The 17797-nt window shown below is 44.7% G+C and overlaps 2 protein-coding genes across 2 annotated transcripts in view; one reads left to right on the top strand and one right to left on the bottom strand.

Moving 5' to 3' along the window:
- Positions 1-402: 402 nt before the first annotated feature.
- Positions 403-4524, bottom strand: CETN2 (centrin 2). The gene is given in 6 exon segments (XM_045994623.1): positions 403-982; positions 1424-1561; positions 2882-3010; positions 3331-3489; positions 4427-4464; positions 4467-4524. Coding segments are annotated over 6 exon segments (612 nt in total). The 3' UTR covers positions 403-892.
- A 171-nt stretch (positions 4525-4695) lies between these two features.
- The window catches only part of NSDHL (NAD(P) dependent steroid dehydrogenase-like), a 29875-nt gene continuing 16773 nt past the window's right edge, over positions 4696-17797 (top strand). Inside the window, exons 1-3 of the mRNA XM_045994432.1 lie at positions 4696-4796; positions 13618-13729; positions 16970-17128. Of these exons, the coding sequence (XP_045850388.1) occupies positions 13658-13729; positions 16970-17128 (231 nt within the window). The 5' untranslated portion in view covers positions 4696-4796; positions 13618-13657. The remainder of the gene's footprint in view (positions 4797-13617; positions 13730-16969; positions 17129-17797) is intronic.

Here is a 17797-nt window from a genome sequence, read left to right on the forward strand (position 1 = left end):
GCCATCCCATGCAGGGCCCAGAGGGGGCTGGACAAGGTCACTCAGCCCAACTAACACTGAGGTCTGAGACACTGACCAGAGGTTGGCTGAATTCAACCTACTGTCATGGTAACTGGCCTTTCCCCAATTTGTCCAAGCACAGATTACCAACAGGACTCTCAGCCTTATACTTTGCCCAAACTATTTTTAAGGCAGCATTTAGCTGTAGATAAATGGAAACTCTGCTACTTTTAACCCTGACAAATTCCCAAGGCAAGAAACAATTTAATAGTAAAGGTTGATTTCATTTTCTGTCCATGGGCTGGGAAGGACTTGCGGATCTACCAGGCCGCCTTCAACACAGTGGTTTAGAAGATGAACTCACAGTCAAGGCCAAAGAACTCATGCCTAGAGAACAAAAGCTTAAAATAAGAAAGGCTTTATTTTTAAGACAAAACAAATAGCACAAACACACATCCAAATGCACATGAGTAAGTTCACTGGGTTTTACAAAAGAGAAAGCTGCACTCAGCTGTCAGTTATAACTAGAAACATCAAGGAGAGGCCCCTTGCTTCTGGTGGCATGGGGACAACATGTGCTTGTCTAAGAAGTCGTTCTGTGGTGGCTTCGGTGCGGAAATGCATGAAGGAGTGAGGTGATTAAAAGGCAGGAGTGCAGGTGGGTGAAAGCTTTAAGACCCTTTTCACCACCCTAATGTGCTCTTGTTTTGCTCTGAGGAATGGAAGCAATCAGCAGATCACCTTACAAAGAACTTAAATGTCAAAGAACACTTTCAGATACCTAAAGGAGATTCACGATTGTTACTGAAGTCATACAGGGAGGTGAGTAGGAGCAAATAGTTTATGTTCTCGAAACCCAGGTTTCACACAATATGAAAAGAAGAGACTGATCTCAGTAAAGGCTGGTCTTTTTCATGATGCGCAGGAACTCCTGCTCGTTGACTTCTCCATCTCCGTCTCGATCAGCCTCATCGATCATTTCCTGCAGGATAATGAAGAATCAGCTTAGATTAATTCATAAATGTAACTAAATTATGACTGAGCAGTGGGTCTTTATAATGTTACATGAATAGACAGTTGTGGTCCACCCAATGCAAATAATGCACTTTTTGTAACAGCTTGGCTACCAAAAAGTTATTTAAAAATCAAGCAATACTTTGTCACACATATCATCTAGAAGGGAACCCGAAGATCATCCTGACCAGGGAATTCCTAAAACCTAAAATAGTAAGGAAGAATGTATCTGTGTGCATTTTTCTGGGAGTGGGGCCCATAGGTTTGTCACACTATCAAAGGAGAAATTAAGTGGTCAACAGAGGGGTGAGGGAACACTACTTTCCCTTCACACTGGGGCTCACATCAGAGAAAATAAAACTCAGGGCCTCCGAGCAGGAACTGAAGTCCGGTCTGATGCCTTACAAACCTGCAACTCCTCATCAGTGAGGTTCTCGCCCAGCTCCTTGGCCACGCGCTTTAGATTTTTGAATGATATCTTCCCAGTTTCATCATCGTCGAAGAGCTTGAAAGCTTTCAGAATTTCTTCTTTGGTATCTTTCTCAGACTTAACAAGTAAAACAGAAAACACAGGGGCAATTAGTCATGCGGCAGCCCCACCGCCACCTAACCCCTTCACATGGTCTTGGTGACAGCCTTCATCACAGAAGTCTTAGCTCACCGGAGATCGAACATCATCCCGGGTAGAAGAGCACAAAGTCAGTGACGCTAATATAAACACAGAGGCTGAAAAGGAAATATAAAGGAACGACTTAAAACATTCCTTCTGTACAAACCAAAGAGAAATAGGAGTAGAGGGTAGAGTTAAAGCTGGTGGAAGAGGGATCCTCTTGGCAGGGGTAGGGAGATGCAGGGAGCAAAGAGAGGGCTATTTAACTTGTTATGGGATCGCAGAGAGTTACTGGGATCCCAAGTACTCCAAGAGGAAGAAAGGACAATCTCCAAGAACTCAAACTCCAGAAATTCCTGAAAAGTAGCTAAAGATAGAGAGAACCCCTCTAATAAGAGCAATCAGGGAACCCACCTTCAATGCGGGACGGCTTTACTAGGTAGTTACAGAATGTTAAGCTTCCGGATCTCTTAAATTAGTACACCCACAAAAAATACAGGTAGGAGCAGATGTTTTCAAAGCAACAGAATTATCAGAGTAGGAACAGACCCGTGACCCGTGAGACCCGTGAGACACACAGGGAGCTACTTTTCCACAGGCCAGTCAAGCAGTTGAGCCACACAAGAGAGGAGCCAGAAAGGCAATGAAGGAGCAATGGCCCCCCGGGGCGCATAAACACACAGCCTGGGCGGGGCGATGACACGCGGGGCAGTGAAGCGGCTTTTTCAGGTCACGTTGTCTTTCTTGACCCTCTGGATCCTGTAAAACGGTGACATCTGAGGGACTAGACAACGGGTGAAAGTGCTGCACGGCCAATTCCTGGTGCAGGAGAAAACACAGCTGTCGAGGTAACCTGTCCTCAGGCTAAAGCTTCCCAGAATAAACGAGAGAGAACAGAATTGTGACCTTTAAGGTACGGGCATTTCATCTTGTCAGGCGGTGCACTGTTGCTGGCGTTGACAGCGTTTCCTGCTTGGGCTTGTTACAGTGACACATCGGCGGGAGAAACACAATTACGAGAGTGACAGCGCTAGTACTCTCACGGTTTTAGAGGGTGAGCTGACTTTCCCTTCATTCTGCGGCCTTGGAGACAGCCAAGTAGAACGTCAGCATCCTGTCAGTCACAAGTACTATACTTTCTCAGCTGAACCCTCCAGTCTGTATCACGTTTTCTTCAGTGAAGACATTTTTATATCTAGATTCAAATGTGTTCACTATTGTGCGTGGAAAATAGGCGAGTTATCCCAGCTAACTTACCATTTTCTGAGTCATCACAGTCAAAAAGTCACTGAAGTTCATTTTTCCTGTCCCTTCCTTATCAATTTCACTTATCATTTTCTTGATCTCTTCTTTCTTGGGTTCAAAGCCCAGGGCCCTCATCGCCACCTACAATGAAAACAGCACCATCTCAATAGACACAGCTAACCCTTGCAGGAGCAAAAATCAGAGCACAGAGAGTATCAAGCCAGCATCTGACACAATCAAGTTGAAATGATTGGGAAACACTACAACATTATGCAGATCGATATCTGTGCTCAATTTCATTTTATACCACTTGAGGTAAATAAAGACCAAAAACAGAGCATGGTACATCATCCGCTGATCATTTTTGCAGGGAGAAGAGGGCAAAAGGGGTAGAACAGTGACAGGGAAAGAAGACGAAGAAGTAGAGGAAAGGCAAGGCAGCGCAGTGAGAAAGGGCTTGCCTTAAGTTCCTTAACATCTATGGTCCCAGTCCCATCGGCATCAAAGAGGTCAAAAGCTTCCCGGATTTCCTGCTTCTGCTCTTCAGTGAGCTCTGGCTTAGGACTCATCCTTTTTCGCTGGGCAGAGGATGCCATGCTTGCCTTCTTAAAGTTAGAGGCCTTTAGATATTTTACAAACACAGAAGCACAATATTATGTAATACAATCCTTATTTTTCATAAAATAATTAAAAAGTGTTTTAACAATATTTACACTAAGCAATTTCAAAGCTTTGCTTAACAGAAAGTGCAGTGCTTTACTGGAAAGAACAATGAATCTTTCCATGCACGTCTATCTCACCCTCTTCTTTCCCGTTGTTTCTAGAAGCAAGGAGACCCTTTGTTCCTTTGGACATCTTTTACTGACAATCATCCCCAAAGAGATCCAGCCAAGGAGCTGTGGATAACTGTACAGATAATCAGGTACCCTTGAATTTGGGGATCCTAATTGTGGATGTGTTCTTATAACACCCGCTCGCAGTATTCCACTTCCTTCTGTGTACTCCGACTTTGTGATTACTTCTCCATTTCGCCAAATATTACTACGTAGCTAAGGTGTATATTCTGCCAATACCGAATAATAAAACTCAATCCACTCGACACATCTGTGCCTCATTCAAGAAGCTCAAAACGTCTCCCAATTGCCCCTGTACTTCTTTAGAATGCACGTTAACAAATATAATACCCCCCCCCCCCCCCCGGTTCTGTCGGTAAACTTCGGTAGCGCAAGGCGGCTAGCAGGTGAGGGTCTGAAGGGTCTGGGCATGCGGGTAAACCGAGTTTTCTTTGACCAACGGCGGTCAAAGAAAAGGCAGGGGAAGGCCAGGGGAGCCCGAGGGATGGGTGGGCGCAGAGTGGGTGAAGGGGAGGGAGGCAGCGGAGAATCTCAGGCCCAGGTGGACCGCCAGCGTCTCTACCCTACCCTTCCGGGAAAGAGTTCAGAGGAAGCAGGGTCCCCTCAAAGCCGAGAACGGTGCAGGAGAGCAGGCAGGGGCAGATGAGGCCTGGGAAGAGCGCAGCCTCTGGGTGCGGGGCACCAAAGGGCGGCCCCCACTCACCATTGCCGATGGACTCCGCGGGCCGTTGTTACGGCAACGACGTACACACTGATTCGGCGCTCTTCCCACCGTCCCGCGCGCGGGGCGCCGCTCCCCATTGGCGTAGGGCTGTGGTGGGCGGGTCTAACCGGACAAACGCCAGGCGCGGGGCTCGGAGGCTGCGCGCTCCCAGCAGAGACCTGGCTTCATTGGGCGGGACCATGTTCTGAGCACCGATTGGTGGAGCTGGCACCGAGCTGAGCCAATCCTCTCGGCGGAGGCATCTCGGCCGATCCTCTGCTCATGCGGGCGGGGAGAAAAAGGTGGCTGCCAGGCCCGGTCGTTTTTCGGTACCAACGCCGAAGGCGCGCAGGGGATCACCTACGAACAGGTAAGGATCACGACCTCATCCTTGGAGGCTGCCTTTCTAACGGCTGCTGGGCGGGACAGTAGTGGACTGGGTGCGGCCTATCGGTCGGGGCTTTCTGAATTAGGGACCGAGGGGGCCAGAGAAGACCGTGACCTTGCGTGAGAGCGGAGACTGTACTCAAGGGGCAACTGAGACCCAGAGAAGGGAACGGGCATGTCACAGAGTTTTAGACCACCGAGACTTAGAGACCGAATCTAGCCGAGGCTCTTCCTTTGACAGTGTCCATTCTCGAGCACCGCCCCGTCCCCCGAACAGATTTTAAGAGAGGATCACTTCTCTCTCCAGTGTAAGGCCAGCCCAGGTAGTTAAGGTGGGGACTTGGGAACGGACTTTGAAGGGAGTGAAAGAGATACGAGCTACCATGACGGAGAGGTCATCAAAATATACTCTTTTTGACACCTAAACACTCGGCCGAGACACTGTTGTGAGCAAAGTCACACAAGAGTTTTGGATGTGTGAGGTTTTCTGTTTTTCTTTTTTTAATTTATTTTATTGTGGGGTTTTTTTTCATCATGATAACTGCACTCTTTACTCCTTACCACCTGTGTAACTCAGCCCCTCGCCTGCTTCCCCTCTGGTGACCATCACTGTGTTCTCCCTAGTTAAGAGCCTCTTTCTTGGTATACCTCTCTTTTTACCCCCGTCCCATGTTCATTTGTTTTGCTTCTTAAATCCCACATATGAGTGAAATCATATGGTATTTGTCTTTCTCGCATTTATTTCACTTAGCATAATATTCTCTGGTTACACCCATGTCGTTAGAAATGGCAAGATTTCATTCCTTTTGATGGTTGAGTAATATTCCAGTGTGTACATAGACCATGTCTTCTTTATCCATTCATCAGTTGCTGCACACTTGAACTATTTCCATATCGTGGCTGTCATAAATAATGCTATCAACATCAGTGTGCATGTATCCCTTTGAATTTTTATTTTTGTTCTTTGGGTAAATACCCAGTAGTGCAATGATTGGATCATAGGGTAGTTCTAATTTTAATTTTTCTTTCAAGATTTTATGTATTTATTTGACAGACAGACAAGATGAGAAAGGGAACCCAAGCAGAGGAGAGAGAGAGGAAAGGAAGCAGGCTCCCTACTGAACAGGGAGCCCGAGGTAGGGCTCAATCCCAGGATTCTAGAATCATAACCTGAGCCGAAGGAAGACGCCTAACGACTGAGCCACCCAGGCACCCCTGTAGTTTTAATCTTTTGAGGAAGCTCCATACTGTTTTCCAGAGTGGCTGCTCCAGTTTGCATTCCCACCACTAGTGCAAGAGGATTCCCCTTCCTCCACATCCTCACCAAGACCTGTTTCTTGTGCTGTCGAGTTTAGCCATTCTGGAAGCTGAGGTGATCCCTCATTGTAGTTTTGATTTTTGCATTTCCCTGATGGTGAGAGATGTTCAGGATATTTTCATGTGTCCGTTGCGCATCTGGATGTCTTCTTTACAGAAATGTCTGTTTTTGTCTTCAGCCCACATTTTAATTAGATTATTTGAGGTTTTTTGGAGGTTGGGTTGTATTAGTTCTTTATATATTTAAATATGAACCCTTTATCAGATTTGTCATTTGCAAATATCTTCTCCCAAGGATTGTTTCCTTTGCTAGTCAGAACCTTTTTATTTTGATGTAGTCCCAAGTTTATTTTTGCTTTTATTGCCCTTGTCTCAGGAGACATACCAGAAAAATGTTGCTGTAGGCAATGTCAGAAAGATTACTGCCTGTGCTCTCTTCAAGGATGTTTAGGGTTTCAGGTCTCACATTTACGTCTTTAATCCAAAGTTCAAGTTTACTGATGTGCATATTATAAGAAAGTGCTCCAGTTTCATTCTTCTGCATGTGGCCGTCCAGTTTTCCCAACACGATTTGTTGAAGAGACTGTCTTTTTCCCACTGGACATCCTTTCCTGCTTTGTCATAGAACAATCGACCACATAGTGGTGGGTTTATTTCTGGGTATTCGATTATGTTTTATGGATCTATGTGACCTATTTTGATACCAGTACCATACTGTTTTAATTACTACCATTTTATAGTATAACTTAAAATCTGGGATTATGATACCTCCGGTTTTGTTTGTTTGTTTATTTTCAAGATTGTTTTGGCTACTCGAGGTCTCTTGTCGTTCCACACAAATTTTAGAATTGTTCGTTCTAGTTCTGTGAAAAGTGCTGTTGGTACTTTGATCGCGATTGCATTAAATGTGTAGATTGCTTTTGGGTGGTGTGGACATTTTAATAATATTTGTTTTTCCCACCCATCAGAATGGAATGTCTTTCCATTCTTTGCATCATCTTGAATTTCTTTCATCACTTTTTACAGTTTTCAGAGTACAGGTCTTTCACCTTTTTGCTTAAGTATATTCCTACATAGTGGATTGTTTTGGTGCAATTGTAAATGGGATTGTTTCATTAATTTCTCTTTCTGTTGCTTCATTATTGGTACATAGAGATGCAACAGATTTCTGTACATTAATATATCCTGTGACGTTATTGAATTCATTTATCAGTTCTTATAGTTTTGGGGTGGACTCTTTAGAGCTTTCTATATATAGAATGTCATCTGCAAACAGTGAAAGTTTTACCTCTTCCTTGCCAATTTGGATGCCTCTTATTTCTTTCTGTTGTCTGATTGCTATGGCTAGGACTTCTAGTAGTATGTTGAAGAAAGTGGCAAGACTGGACATCCTTGTCTTCCTGTTCCTGACCTTAGGAGAAATGCTCTCAGTTTTTCCCCATTGACTATGATGTTAGCTGTGTGTTTTCCATATAAGGCTCTTAACATATTGAGGCATGTTTCCTCTAGAGCTACTTTGTTGAGGGTTTTTTTTTTTTTTATCATGAATGGGTGTGGTACCTTGTCAAATGCTTTTTCTGCATCTATTGAAATAATCATATGGTTTTTATCCTTTCTCTTATTCATGTGATAAATCATGTTGATTGATCTGCAAGTATGGAACCACCCTTGCGTCCCGGGAATAAATCCCACTCGATTGTGGTGTATGATTTTTTTTTAATGTATTGTTCAATTCAGTTTGCTAAGGTTTTGCTTAGGATTTGTTGCATCTATATTTGTGAGAGATACTAGCCTGTTCTCTTTTTCTGTGCTGTCTTTATCTGGTTTTGGCATCAGGGTGACGCTGACCTCATAGCATGAATTTGGGAGTTTTCCTTCTCCTTGGATCTTTTGGAATAACTTGACAAGACTAGGTAGAATCTACCCATGAAGCTCTCTGGTCTTGGACTTTTGCTTGTTCGGAGTTTTTTGATTGCTGGTTGAGTTTCGTTGCTGGTAATTGGTCTGTTCCAATTTTCTGATTTTTCCTGCTTCATTTTGGTAGCTTGTATGTTTCTAGAAATTTACCCGTTTCTTCTGAGTTGTCCAGTTTGTTGGTATATAGGTTTTCATAATATTCTGTTACAATTTTTTTATTTCTCTGATGTTGGTTGTCATTTCTCCTCTCATTAGTGATTCTGCTTACTTGGGCCCTCTCTGTTTTTGATGAGTCTTGCCGGAAGTTTATTAATTTTGTTGATCTTGTCAAAGAACCAGCTCCTGGTTGCGCGCATACTTGGAGAATTACAAGGGGGGTGTGCAAGGTTATGGGCTAAAGCAGGGAAGCTGGAGATCCAGGATCTGCCCTTTGCAGCTAGCCCAATGTAAGAGGTTTCCCAGCCCTTATGTGCTTCCCTTCTGGGAATTGGGGCTTTATTTAGGGAGGCAGGGGACAGCACAAGTTTCTCAGGCTGAGAAAGGCATGCAATATATTAGCATCCATTAAGTGAAAGTGTTTGCTGACCCTTGGCCCTTTTTTCCCGGGACTACTGAGTAAAGTCCAGACTCAGCCTGGCATCTGAGCCTCCTGCCCAGTTTTGCCTCTGCTAGTCCTTGTACACAGCGTCGCTCCATACCCTGCTTCCCAGTCAGCGTGCGAGTTGGCAGCCCGGCAGAGCAGAGCAAACCACCACAAGTGCGGCCTTGGCTGTGTAACATCAGCGTGACTTTCACCAAGTCTGCTGACCTCTGTAAGCCTGGGTTTCTCCTTGCTTTTGGGGTCTTAATGGCCTAATATATTTAGATGTGAAAGGACTTGACGTCTGGCAGCTTTTTGATCAGCTCTTTCCCCTTCCAGGCATGCCCAAAGCCTTAGACTTGGGTTTACCCAAGTCCCTTCTCCACACTCCAGCCAGAGTGACGCTTCTGACCTTAACACTCACCCTGCTTGCAACTTCCTGGAGCTCCCCCATATCCTCTTGGTGTAACCCCTTAACCTGACACACAGCCCCTTCCTGTTCTCAACCTTGTTCCCAGTCTTGCTTCACACTCGCTGTGACACAACTTGTCACAGTTGCCAGAATATGCGGGCTCTGTGTCATCATCTTGTCCTTTCCATCCCTGGCCATGGAATGTCTTTCAGGACACCCAGCCCCTGTTTGACTCACTCCTCCCGGGCCTTGAGAACTTGGCCTAGGGATCACCGTGGGCCAGCCTCCCTGCTCCGCGTGAACCTTCACCAGAGCTCAGAAGCGCTTCCACGGTTCTCCGCTGAGTCTGTCTCCCATACTGCATCGTGGGCTTCCTGGTGCCGTGTCCGGTGCAGGGCCTGCTCGGCAACGGCCAGCATGCAGTGAGTGAGCCAATGCCCAGGGGCTCTTTTCCAAGTTGCAGCTCCCTTTCCCCTTGGGACTTATTTAAGGAGCTCACCAAGGAGAGAAGATACTCCAGGTGGAGGGAACAACATAAGACAAAGCTTGCAAGCGTGCTGATGGTTTTCTCAGGGGCCACCTCAAATTGGAAGCCAAGGCCTTTTTGTGTCCTAAAAAATAGACAAGCAGAGAGACGAATGACTGACAGAAACAACCAGATACCTCAGATCTGTGAAAGGACAAGATTACGCTCATTGAGTCCCTTAAGGAAGAACATTTTGCCTTGATTCCTCTTTGCAGTTTTCTTGTGCACACAGCTGTGTCTGTGCACAGACTAGATGTGGCTCGCCACATCTTAGCTTCCAGCACTGACTCCATGGAGGACAGCAGGCAGGGTCCCTCTGAATTGCTCTGTATTTCGTCTTTACAAAGAAGCTGATCTCCCATGTTTTCAAGGGAGAAAACACTTGTCTTTCTGTCTGGTTTGAAGTGGACAGACTATCCCTCTTTTGCCTCCAAGACAGTTGTTGGGACCTTGCCCCGCAGGAGGGAGGAGATTGGGCTCACTTGGTCTCTTCCTAGATATTTTTTTTAGTTCAAGGCTTTGTCCCAATGTGTATGGCGGGCATACATACTGGTTTTTAATGGATTCAAAGACATAACTTTGTAAAGGAGATGGACTTGAGGCTTCTGATATGTGAATCTTAACAATCCATGTTGCTCTTTGGGGTCTTATGTTTCCCAATCAGAGGTATTCTGAGCCCATTTCAAGAGGACAGTGGGTGGCATCAAGTACATTTTATCACCATCCACGTCCAGAATTCTTCATCTTGTAGAACTGAAACTGTACCTACCGAACACTTACTCCCCAATTCCCCTCTCCTCCCAGCTCCTGGCACCCACCATTGTACTTTCAATGTGTTTAAATTTCACTCCTATAAATACCTCATGTAAGTAGAATCGTATCGTATTTGTCCTTTTGTGACTGGCTTATCTCACTTAGCATAATGTCTTCAGAGTTCATCCATGTCGTTGCATATTATAGAATGTCCTTCCTTTTTAGGGCTGAGTAGTATTCCATTGTGTGGTTGGGCCACATTTCCTTTATCTCTTCATCTGCCAAGGAATATTTAGGTTGTTTCCATCTTGGCCATTGTGAATAGTGCTGTAATGAGCAAAGGAAGGCTAATGTTTATCTCTTCGAGATCCTGGTTTCAATTCTTTTAGATAGATACTCAGGAGTAGAATTACTGTGTCATATGGTAGTTTATTTTTAATTTTGTGAGGCTCTTTTATAACATTTCCCATAGGAGCTGTACCATCCAACAGTAACATCCAACAGCTTCCAATTTCTCCACATCCTCACCCACACTTCTCTTTTGACGTTTTGATAACAGCCATCATGAGTGAACAGGAGAGAAGTGATATCTCATTATGGTTTTGATTTGCATTTCCCTAATGATTAGTGACATTGAGCATTTTTTCATGTACCTGTTGGCCATTTGTATGTCTTCTTTGGAGAAATGTCTATTCAAGTCCTTAGCCCATTTTTTAAAAGCCCTTATTAGATACATGGTTTGTAGATGTTTCTTCCCATTACGTCGTTGCCAGAATTTGCTTCCTTTTTAAGGCAGAATAATACTGCATTTTGTTTATCTATTTATCCACTGATGGACCCTTGGGTTACTTCTACCTTTTGGCTATTGTGAGTAGTGGTGCCAGTGAACAGAGATGTACAATTATTTGTTCAAATTCCTGCTTTCGGTTTTGGGGGCTGTATACCTAGACATGGAATTCCTTGGTCCTATGGTGATTCTATGTTTCATTTTTTGAGGAACCATATGCTGTCTCTCACATTCCCAACAGCAGTGCACAAAAGTTCCAGTTTCTCCACAGCTTCGCCAACACTTGTCAATTCCTGTTTTCTTGTTTTTTTGTTTTTTGTTTTTTTTTTAATAATCGCCATCCTAATGGGTGTGAGGTGGTATCATTGTGGTTTTGATTTGCATTTCCCTAATCATTAGTGATATGGAACATCTTCTCGTCGGCCCATTGGCCATCTATAAAGTATATCTTTTCTGAAGAAATGTCTATTCGATCAGAGCTGTTCTTGGTGTTCATTTTAATCTGAGTGTGTATCAGATGGGGGTTTAGGTTGGGGGGGATCACCAGTGGAATCTGACTCATTTTCTGAGCTAGTCTTTGGTACCCTAGTCCCTAGAGACAACTAAAGTATCACCAACATTCTGAACTGGCTCATAGTGTTTACAGACTTTAAAGTGATTTGTATATAATTTGAGACAAAGTAGATTTGATTTTGTTTTTGTTTCTACAGGGGGTTGGTTTGCTGAGGATTGAGTGAGCACTATTTGAACGGTATGGATCATGGCAGCAAAATGGCTTTCTTTTACCTCCCAGATCTTTCTCTAGAGATCAAGTGGGGAACAGGCTTAAAGACTTCTTGCTTTTCTAACAGGACAGAGGATTATGGGATTGGCGACTGTGCTATTTGGATTTCAGAACTGAAAGAATACTTGTTTTGATTTCCTGTGGCTGCTGTAACAAACAACCACAAACCCAGTAGCTTAAAACAGCAGAAATTTCTTCTCTCCCAATTCTGGAGGCCAGAAGTCTGAAATGAAGGTGTCTACAGAGCCATGCTCCCTCTGAAGACACTAAGGAAGGAAACTTCCTTGCCTCTTCTAGCTTCTGATGGCTTCAGGTGCTCATTGGCTCACGGCCACATTACTGCAAAGACCAGCTGCCCTGTCGTTTCCTCACGCTTCTTCAGGTATCTGGGAAATAGTGGGTATTGTGAGCAGAGCACTGTAGCAACCCACCGGCCCTCAGGGAAGCTCCTGCATTTTAGAGGGGTGTCTGCATGGTAGGGAGCAGAGGGGGTCTACTGTGCATCTGGAAAGGTCATGAAAAGTGATGTTTTGAAATACGTTTTCCTGATAACTTCCATTATGATTTCAGAGATATGTTTCCCTAAAATGGTTCCCATGGGACATAGAGGTTCATAATATCCATTTCACGGCCATTTCATCCACCCACAAAATCATTTCCTGTAAGGACATGTGTGTCTGCGTAACTAGAGGCATGGAATTGGACTGGAGCAGTCATGGTCTTTGAGATCCCAGTGTTGGCTGCCTGGCAGCCATCTTCCCACCAGTGAGTGTTCTCTGAATATGGCTTTTTGCAGGCAGTTCGATTGTTTTCTTTGTGACAGATTTCACCTAGCCAGACAGATGTTAGGAAATCCATGACTTGAGTACATTGACCATTACAAAGAAAACAGATGTAAGACCGAATACATCTAACCCAGACTGAGCACTGCTCTTGGTTTGCAAGTCAGTATTGTGGGTGAGTGGAGAGAGGAGCATATCCTAAGCGCTGTCACAAAAGCTTGTGTTAGACACCACTCTTCTGTTTGGCAGTGTGTGTTTTTGTCAGCCGATAGACTTCACTGTCTCCCGGTTGTGAGGAGCTCGGTGCTCACCATGCCGGGGCCACTTCCTGCGGGCTTCTGATGGTCACAGACACTGGGTCCTTCCACACCTAGTCAGGGTGGCTTTCATTTCACCGAGAAGAAGAGCTCTGTCTCCTATTACACTCTAGCCCTCCCAGCGGCCCCTGCCCTAGCGTCATGGGGATGAGCACGTCGTCCATTTAGGGGAAACTCAGCAGCAGCAAAGAGACAAGTTTGTGTCTAGTTCGTGGCAGGGCTGGCACCAGAACCCGGGACTTCTAAGGTCTGTGCATTTTGCCACCATACTACCGCAGCGTAATGATCAGTACAGACAAACGGGATGATTGGAGCACGTGAGCGCCGTGGAAAAATCTACAATGCCACAGGTGTTCCTTTTGTTGTAAATGATGAATGAAGTCACTTAACTCACTTTTCACTCTGCGTCTAATCCAAGTGTATGGTGAGTTATGGGCCCAGTTAACACTCTCGCTTCCCAGGGAAGCCCATCCAGCAGCAGGAAGCGGACGGCTTCCTTTAACAGCAACAGTGGTGGTTCAGCTCTTCGTGAAAATGCAACGGGAATGGCATCCACAAAAACACGAACACTTAAAAGATGTTTCAGTCTTGTAACATGAATGTCTGTCTCTAAATATTTCTTTATGAAGAGAAAACTTCATCACAAGCATAACCATATTCGGAGCTGGAATGGACCAAGCATTTGATGAGCCAATGAGAGACCACATCACACGGACACATTGGACAGAAGACATTCCTAACGTAAGTATGACATGAAAAAGATTAGCCAAAACCAGGTAAGGGGAAAGTCGAGCACACATACACTACCAGCAAACCATTGATACTAGCTGTGGGTCAAAAATTGTAGTTGGTACATTTATTTAATCAATCAACGTTGACTTTTTGTATAAGATACATATATATCTATTTAAGGTACCAGTTACTCACTGCTGTGTAAGAATGTCAGAACATAGTGGTTTCAACATCCATTTCTTCGTTCATGATGCTGTGATTCGAGCAAGTGCCAGAAAAGACTTGAAGGAATTGTTAGGCCCCCCTGGAGGTTCTTTGTGTAGATCTGCAGATGTTGGGTTTGATTCTTTGACTCACTTTCAATGAATGCTAACGCTTCAGAAATGAAATCACACCGAGGTAAAATGTGTTTGTATCAGATGTTAATAAATTATAGATGCCCAGGAGGTTCCCTGGACCACCAGATCATCCTGGTCTTCGTGTGTAGCTCAGAATACAAGGCTCTAACGTGCCTCTGTTAGTTGAAGGTTAATGTGAGAGTCTCCTTGCCAAAGAAATGTAGATTGCAGTGGTTGTATCAGTGGTGTTCTTTGTCATTGGCTGACTTGATAAGAAGTAGAAGTTATAAATTTAAACTACTAAAATAAAAAGAATACTTTCATCTTACCTTGTAATATATTCTATGTAAGACTTCTGAAAAGAGGCCCACTGCTAGAGACGAAGGAAAACAGAACAGGTTAAAAAAAAAAAACCCAGGGGCCTAAACCATTCTCTTAGCTCAAGATCATAGTGCAATTGAAGTCATTCGGATGCCTTTCTTTTCTATTCTTAAAACTCTTTCCAAGATGTTGAGTCTGTAATTTCCCTGAGTAACCCATTCTGTGTCTCACTACCTGATTTCAGTTTGGAGTGGTTAGAACACATTCCTTCTTGTTCACTGTGCCCACTTCTGCATCATCATTCGTGACCGTAAAAATCAAGTAGTTATCTCACACGATCTCTAACCATGTAGTATTACGGGTGTGATTGGAGACATGGCCCCATCGCATACCTGACTTCTCGGAGATGAATGCCAGTTAAGTTCCCATCATTACAAAAGTCTCTCCCCCTCCCCCCCACGCACATGCTTTCTCCTTCTCTCTCAAATAAATAAACAAATCTTTTTTAGAAAAAAGGATTGTCCACATTTAAAATCATGAAATGAAATTACACTGGACATAATAGAAAGATTATTTGATTTCTTTTTAAATTAGACTATCAAACTTTGAAACAACTGTATCTAGAGCTGCCAGATAATATAACCAAAATAATCTGAAATCCTTTGGGATACTATCAAAACATGTCTAGTCTGAACACCTTTGGATTCAGGCAAACTTGTAGTAAAACATGAAAAATCAGTTTGGGGAGCAGGGAGGCTTGGAGTTATCTAAAAAAACCCTGCATTTTCCTGTACAGCTGACTTGAGGAAAGGAGAAGGGGTAGCCCACGTGAGGACCAAGTGGAATTGCATATTTAGTTTGCCTGTGTCCTGCGGAAGGTCAAAATTTGAGTCAAAGTGCAAATTCTTTACCATGGTATGATGCCATGTATATGGGAGTCATCAAAACAAAACCTAGACAGAAATGGGTTCAAGAGATCATTTGGTGGCTGGGGAAGGGGGGAATGGCAAGGCTGCTGATGTCAGTAGATTATTCAGGCCCAAACCAATGATGCCAAAGCTCCAGAGCCATCTCTACGTGGCCCAAGGGACTCCAGTAAAGGTGCCAGCCTGGGTGGGACACCAGGTTGAAGGGGTGAATGTGTAGAAGGGACCCTGGCACCTCCTGAGTCTCCTGCATATCTCAATTGTATAGGTATTTAAGGAATAAATAGAGGGGTTGGTTCATTGTTTTCTAATCAGGAGCAGAATTTTTTTTAAACATCCTAATTTTATTTTATTTTTTTCATGTTCCAAGATTCATTGTTTATACACCACACTGGGCACTCCATGCAATCCGTGCCCTCCCTCATACCCACCACTAGGCTCACCCATCCCCCCACTCCCCTCCCCTCTAAAACCCAGAATTTGTTATATCGTTCCTCTCCCCCTCCAATTTCCCCCAACTCCCTTCTCCTCTCCGTCTCCTAATGTCCTCCATGTTATTCCTTGTGCTCCACAAGTAATTATTCATAGATAATTGGCGCTCTCTGCTTGACTTATTCAGCATCATCTCCTCCAGTCCCATCCATGCTGACGCAAAAGTTGGGTAGTCATCCTTTCCGATGGCTGCGTAATATTCCATTGTATATGTGGACCACATCTTTAATGTCTTTCTTTTCCACACTCCCAGCTCTGATGAGCCTGGGGAGAGAGAATGGAGATTTGTCATCTTCAGGAAGCCCAGATATGGTTTCCAAAAGACCCCCAAGGTGTGCCTCCAGAGACACTTGGAGCCGGCTCAATCAGTATGCAACAGACACAGTTTCACACTGCCCCCCGCCCCCGGTGTCAGAGTATTGAAGTGCCCGCATCTGGTGCTCTGTCCTTCTGTTCTCCCCGGTTAGCAGGATTGGAATGTAACTAAGAAAGGGCACATGTTGCAAAAGCTGAAATGTAAAACCCCGCGGCTCTTCCTGATACCTCAACTTGCTCAGGGCTCAGAGAAGGGAAAACAGAGTCCTGGGCCTGGCTGATTCACAGTTTACTGACCCTCCCTGCAACCCCTCAGGAGATCCTACCAGGCAGCAACAGTCTTAGATACACTAAGGCAGGGAGTGGGTAGGCGATAAGCCTGAAGTCTCGCAGCCCAGCCCTGGACTGGTTAGGGAGAGAAAGAGGCTTTGTCCTGTGAGCATGGAGACCTTGCTTTCTTCTCTCTGGTTTAAGTCGCCATTGTCAGTTGAGTGGGTGGCATGTTGTTCTGTTTTGTTTCTGTTTCTTATGCTTTGAAGTGCCCAGGGATCAGTTACTAGGAGCAAGAAGCTATCGCTTGGGGTTTTTTTGTATTGTCCGGTTTTGATGGTTGGTAGTTTCATTTTTTTCGGAGATGCCTGCCTCCTGCTCCTTTCATTAAATGCGCGGCATGCACGTATGAGATCATCCAGTCCAGCCACATCTATCTTGGTCTCATTTGCTCTCTCTCTTTCCTTCTTAACTGACCCCAGGAGATGAGGAACCACTGGCGATAGAGCACCAGAAGTTCAAACCGCTGGACGCGCTTTGTGGCTTCCAGTGCTCACGTACCACCTACCACCCCTTTCTTTGTGCAGGCCACTAAGTGCACAGTTATCGGAGGTTCTGGATTCCTGGGGCAGCACATGGTGGAGCAGTTGCTGGCAAGAGGCTACACTGTCAATGTATTTGATATGCGGCAGGGGTTCGACAATCCGCGGGTGCAGTTCTTCCTGGGAGACCTCTGCAGCCAACAGGTAATGCAGCACCCCGCCTTGTCAGGGTTCCACAGCCCCCTGGAAGGAAACTACCAGGCTTGCCGGACTCACAGGTCAGCCACATTGTTTCGGAAAAAAAACATGTTTTGGAAAAATTTTGAAGTTACAGGAAAGAACTTAACCCCCGTTCGGTCAGTACAACTCTACTCTGCCATGGTACTGGGAAAGCAACCAAAGTCGGCGCATAAATGAGTGGGTGTGGCCGTGGGCCAGGACACCTTCATTTGCAAACAAAGTTGTCCGCCAGCAATAGCGTGCCTCCTGCTGTTCCAGAGTATTCCGTTGGCCTTGGGACAGCATGGGTCAGGGCCTGAACCCCCTTGCAGTTGAAAATCTGTGTACAACTTTTGACTCCCCAAAAGCTTGGGGAGTCCCCAGTAATCTACTCTTGGCCAGAAGCCTTACTGATAACATAAGCAGTCAGTTAGCACACATTTTGTGTGTTGTATGTATTATATACTATATTCTTACAATAAAGTAAACTACAGAAACGAAAATGTTATGAAGAAAAACATAAGGAAGGGAATTGAAACAACAATTTGAAAAAGAAAACCGTAAGGAAAAGAAAATACACTCATGGTACTGTACTGCATTTATGTAAAAACCACATATAAGGGGACCCGTGCATTCACACCCATATTGTTCAAC

Source organism: Meles meles, chromosome X (genome assembly GCF_922984935.1).
Source record: "Meles meles chromosome X, mMelMel3.1 paternal haplotype, whole genome shotgun sequence".
In the NCBI taxonomy this organism is placed as follows: domain Eukaryota; kingdom Metazoa; phylum Chordata; class Mammalia; order Carnivora; family Mustelidae; genus Meles; species Meles meles.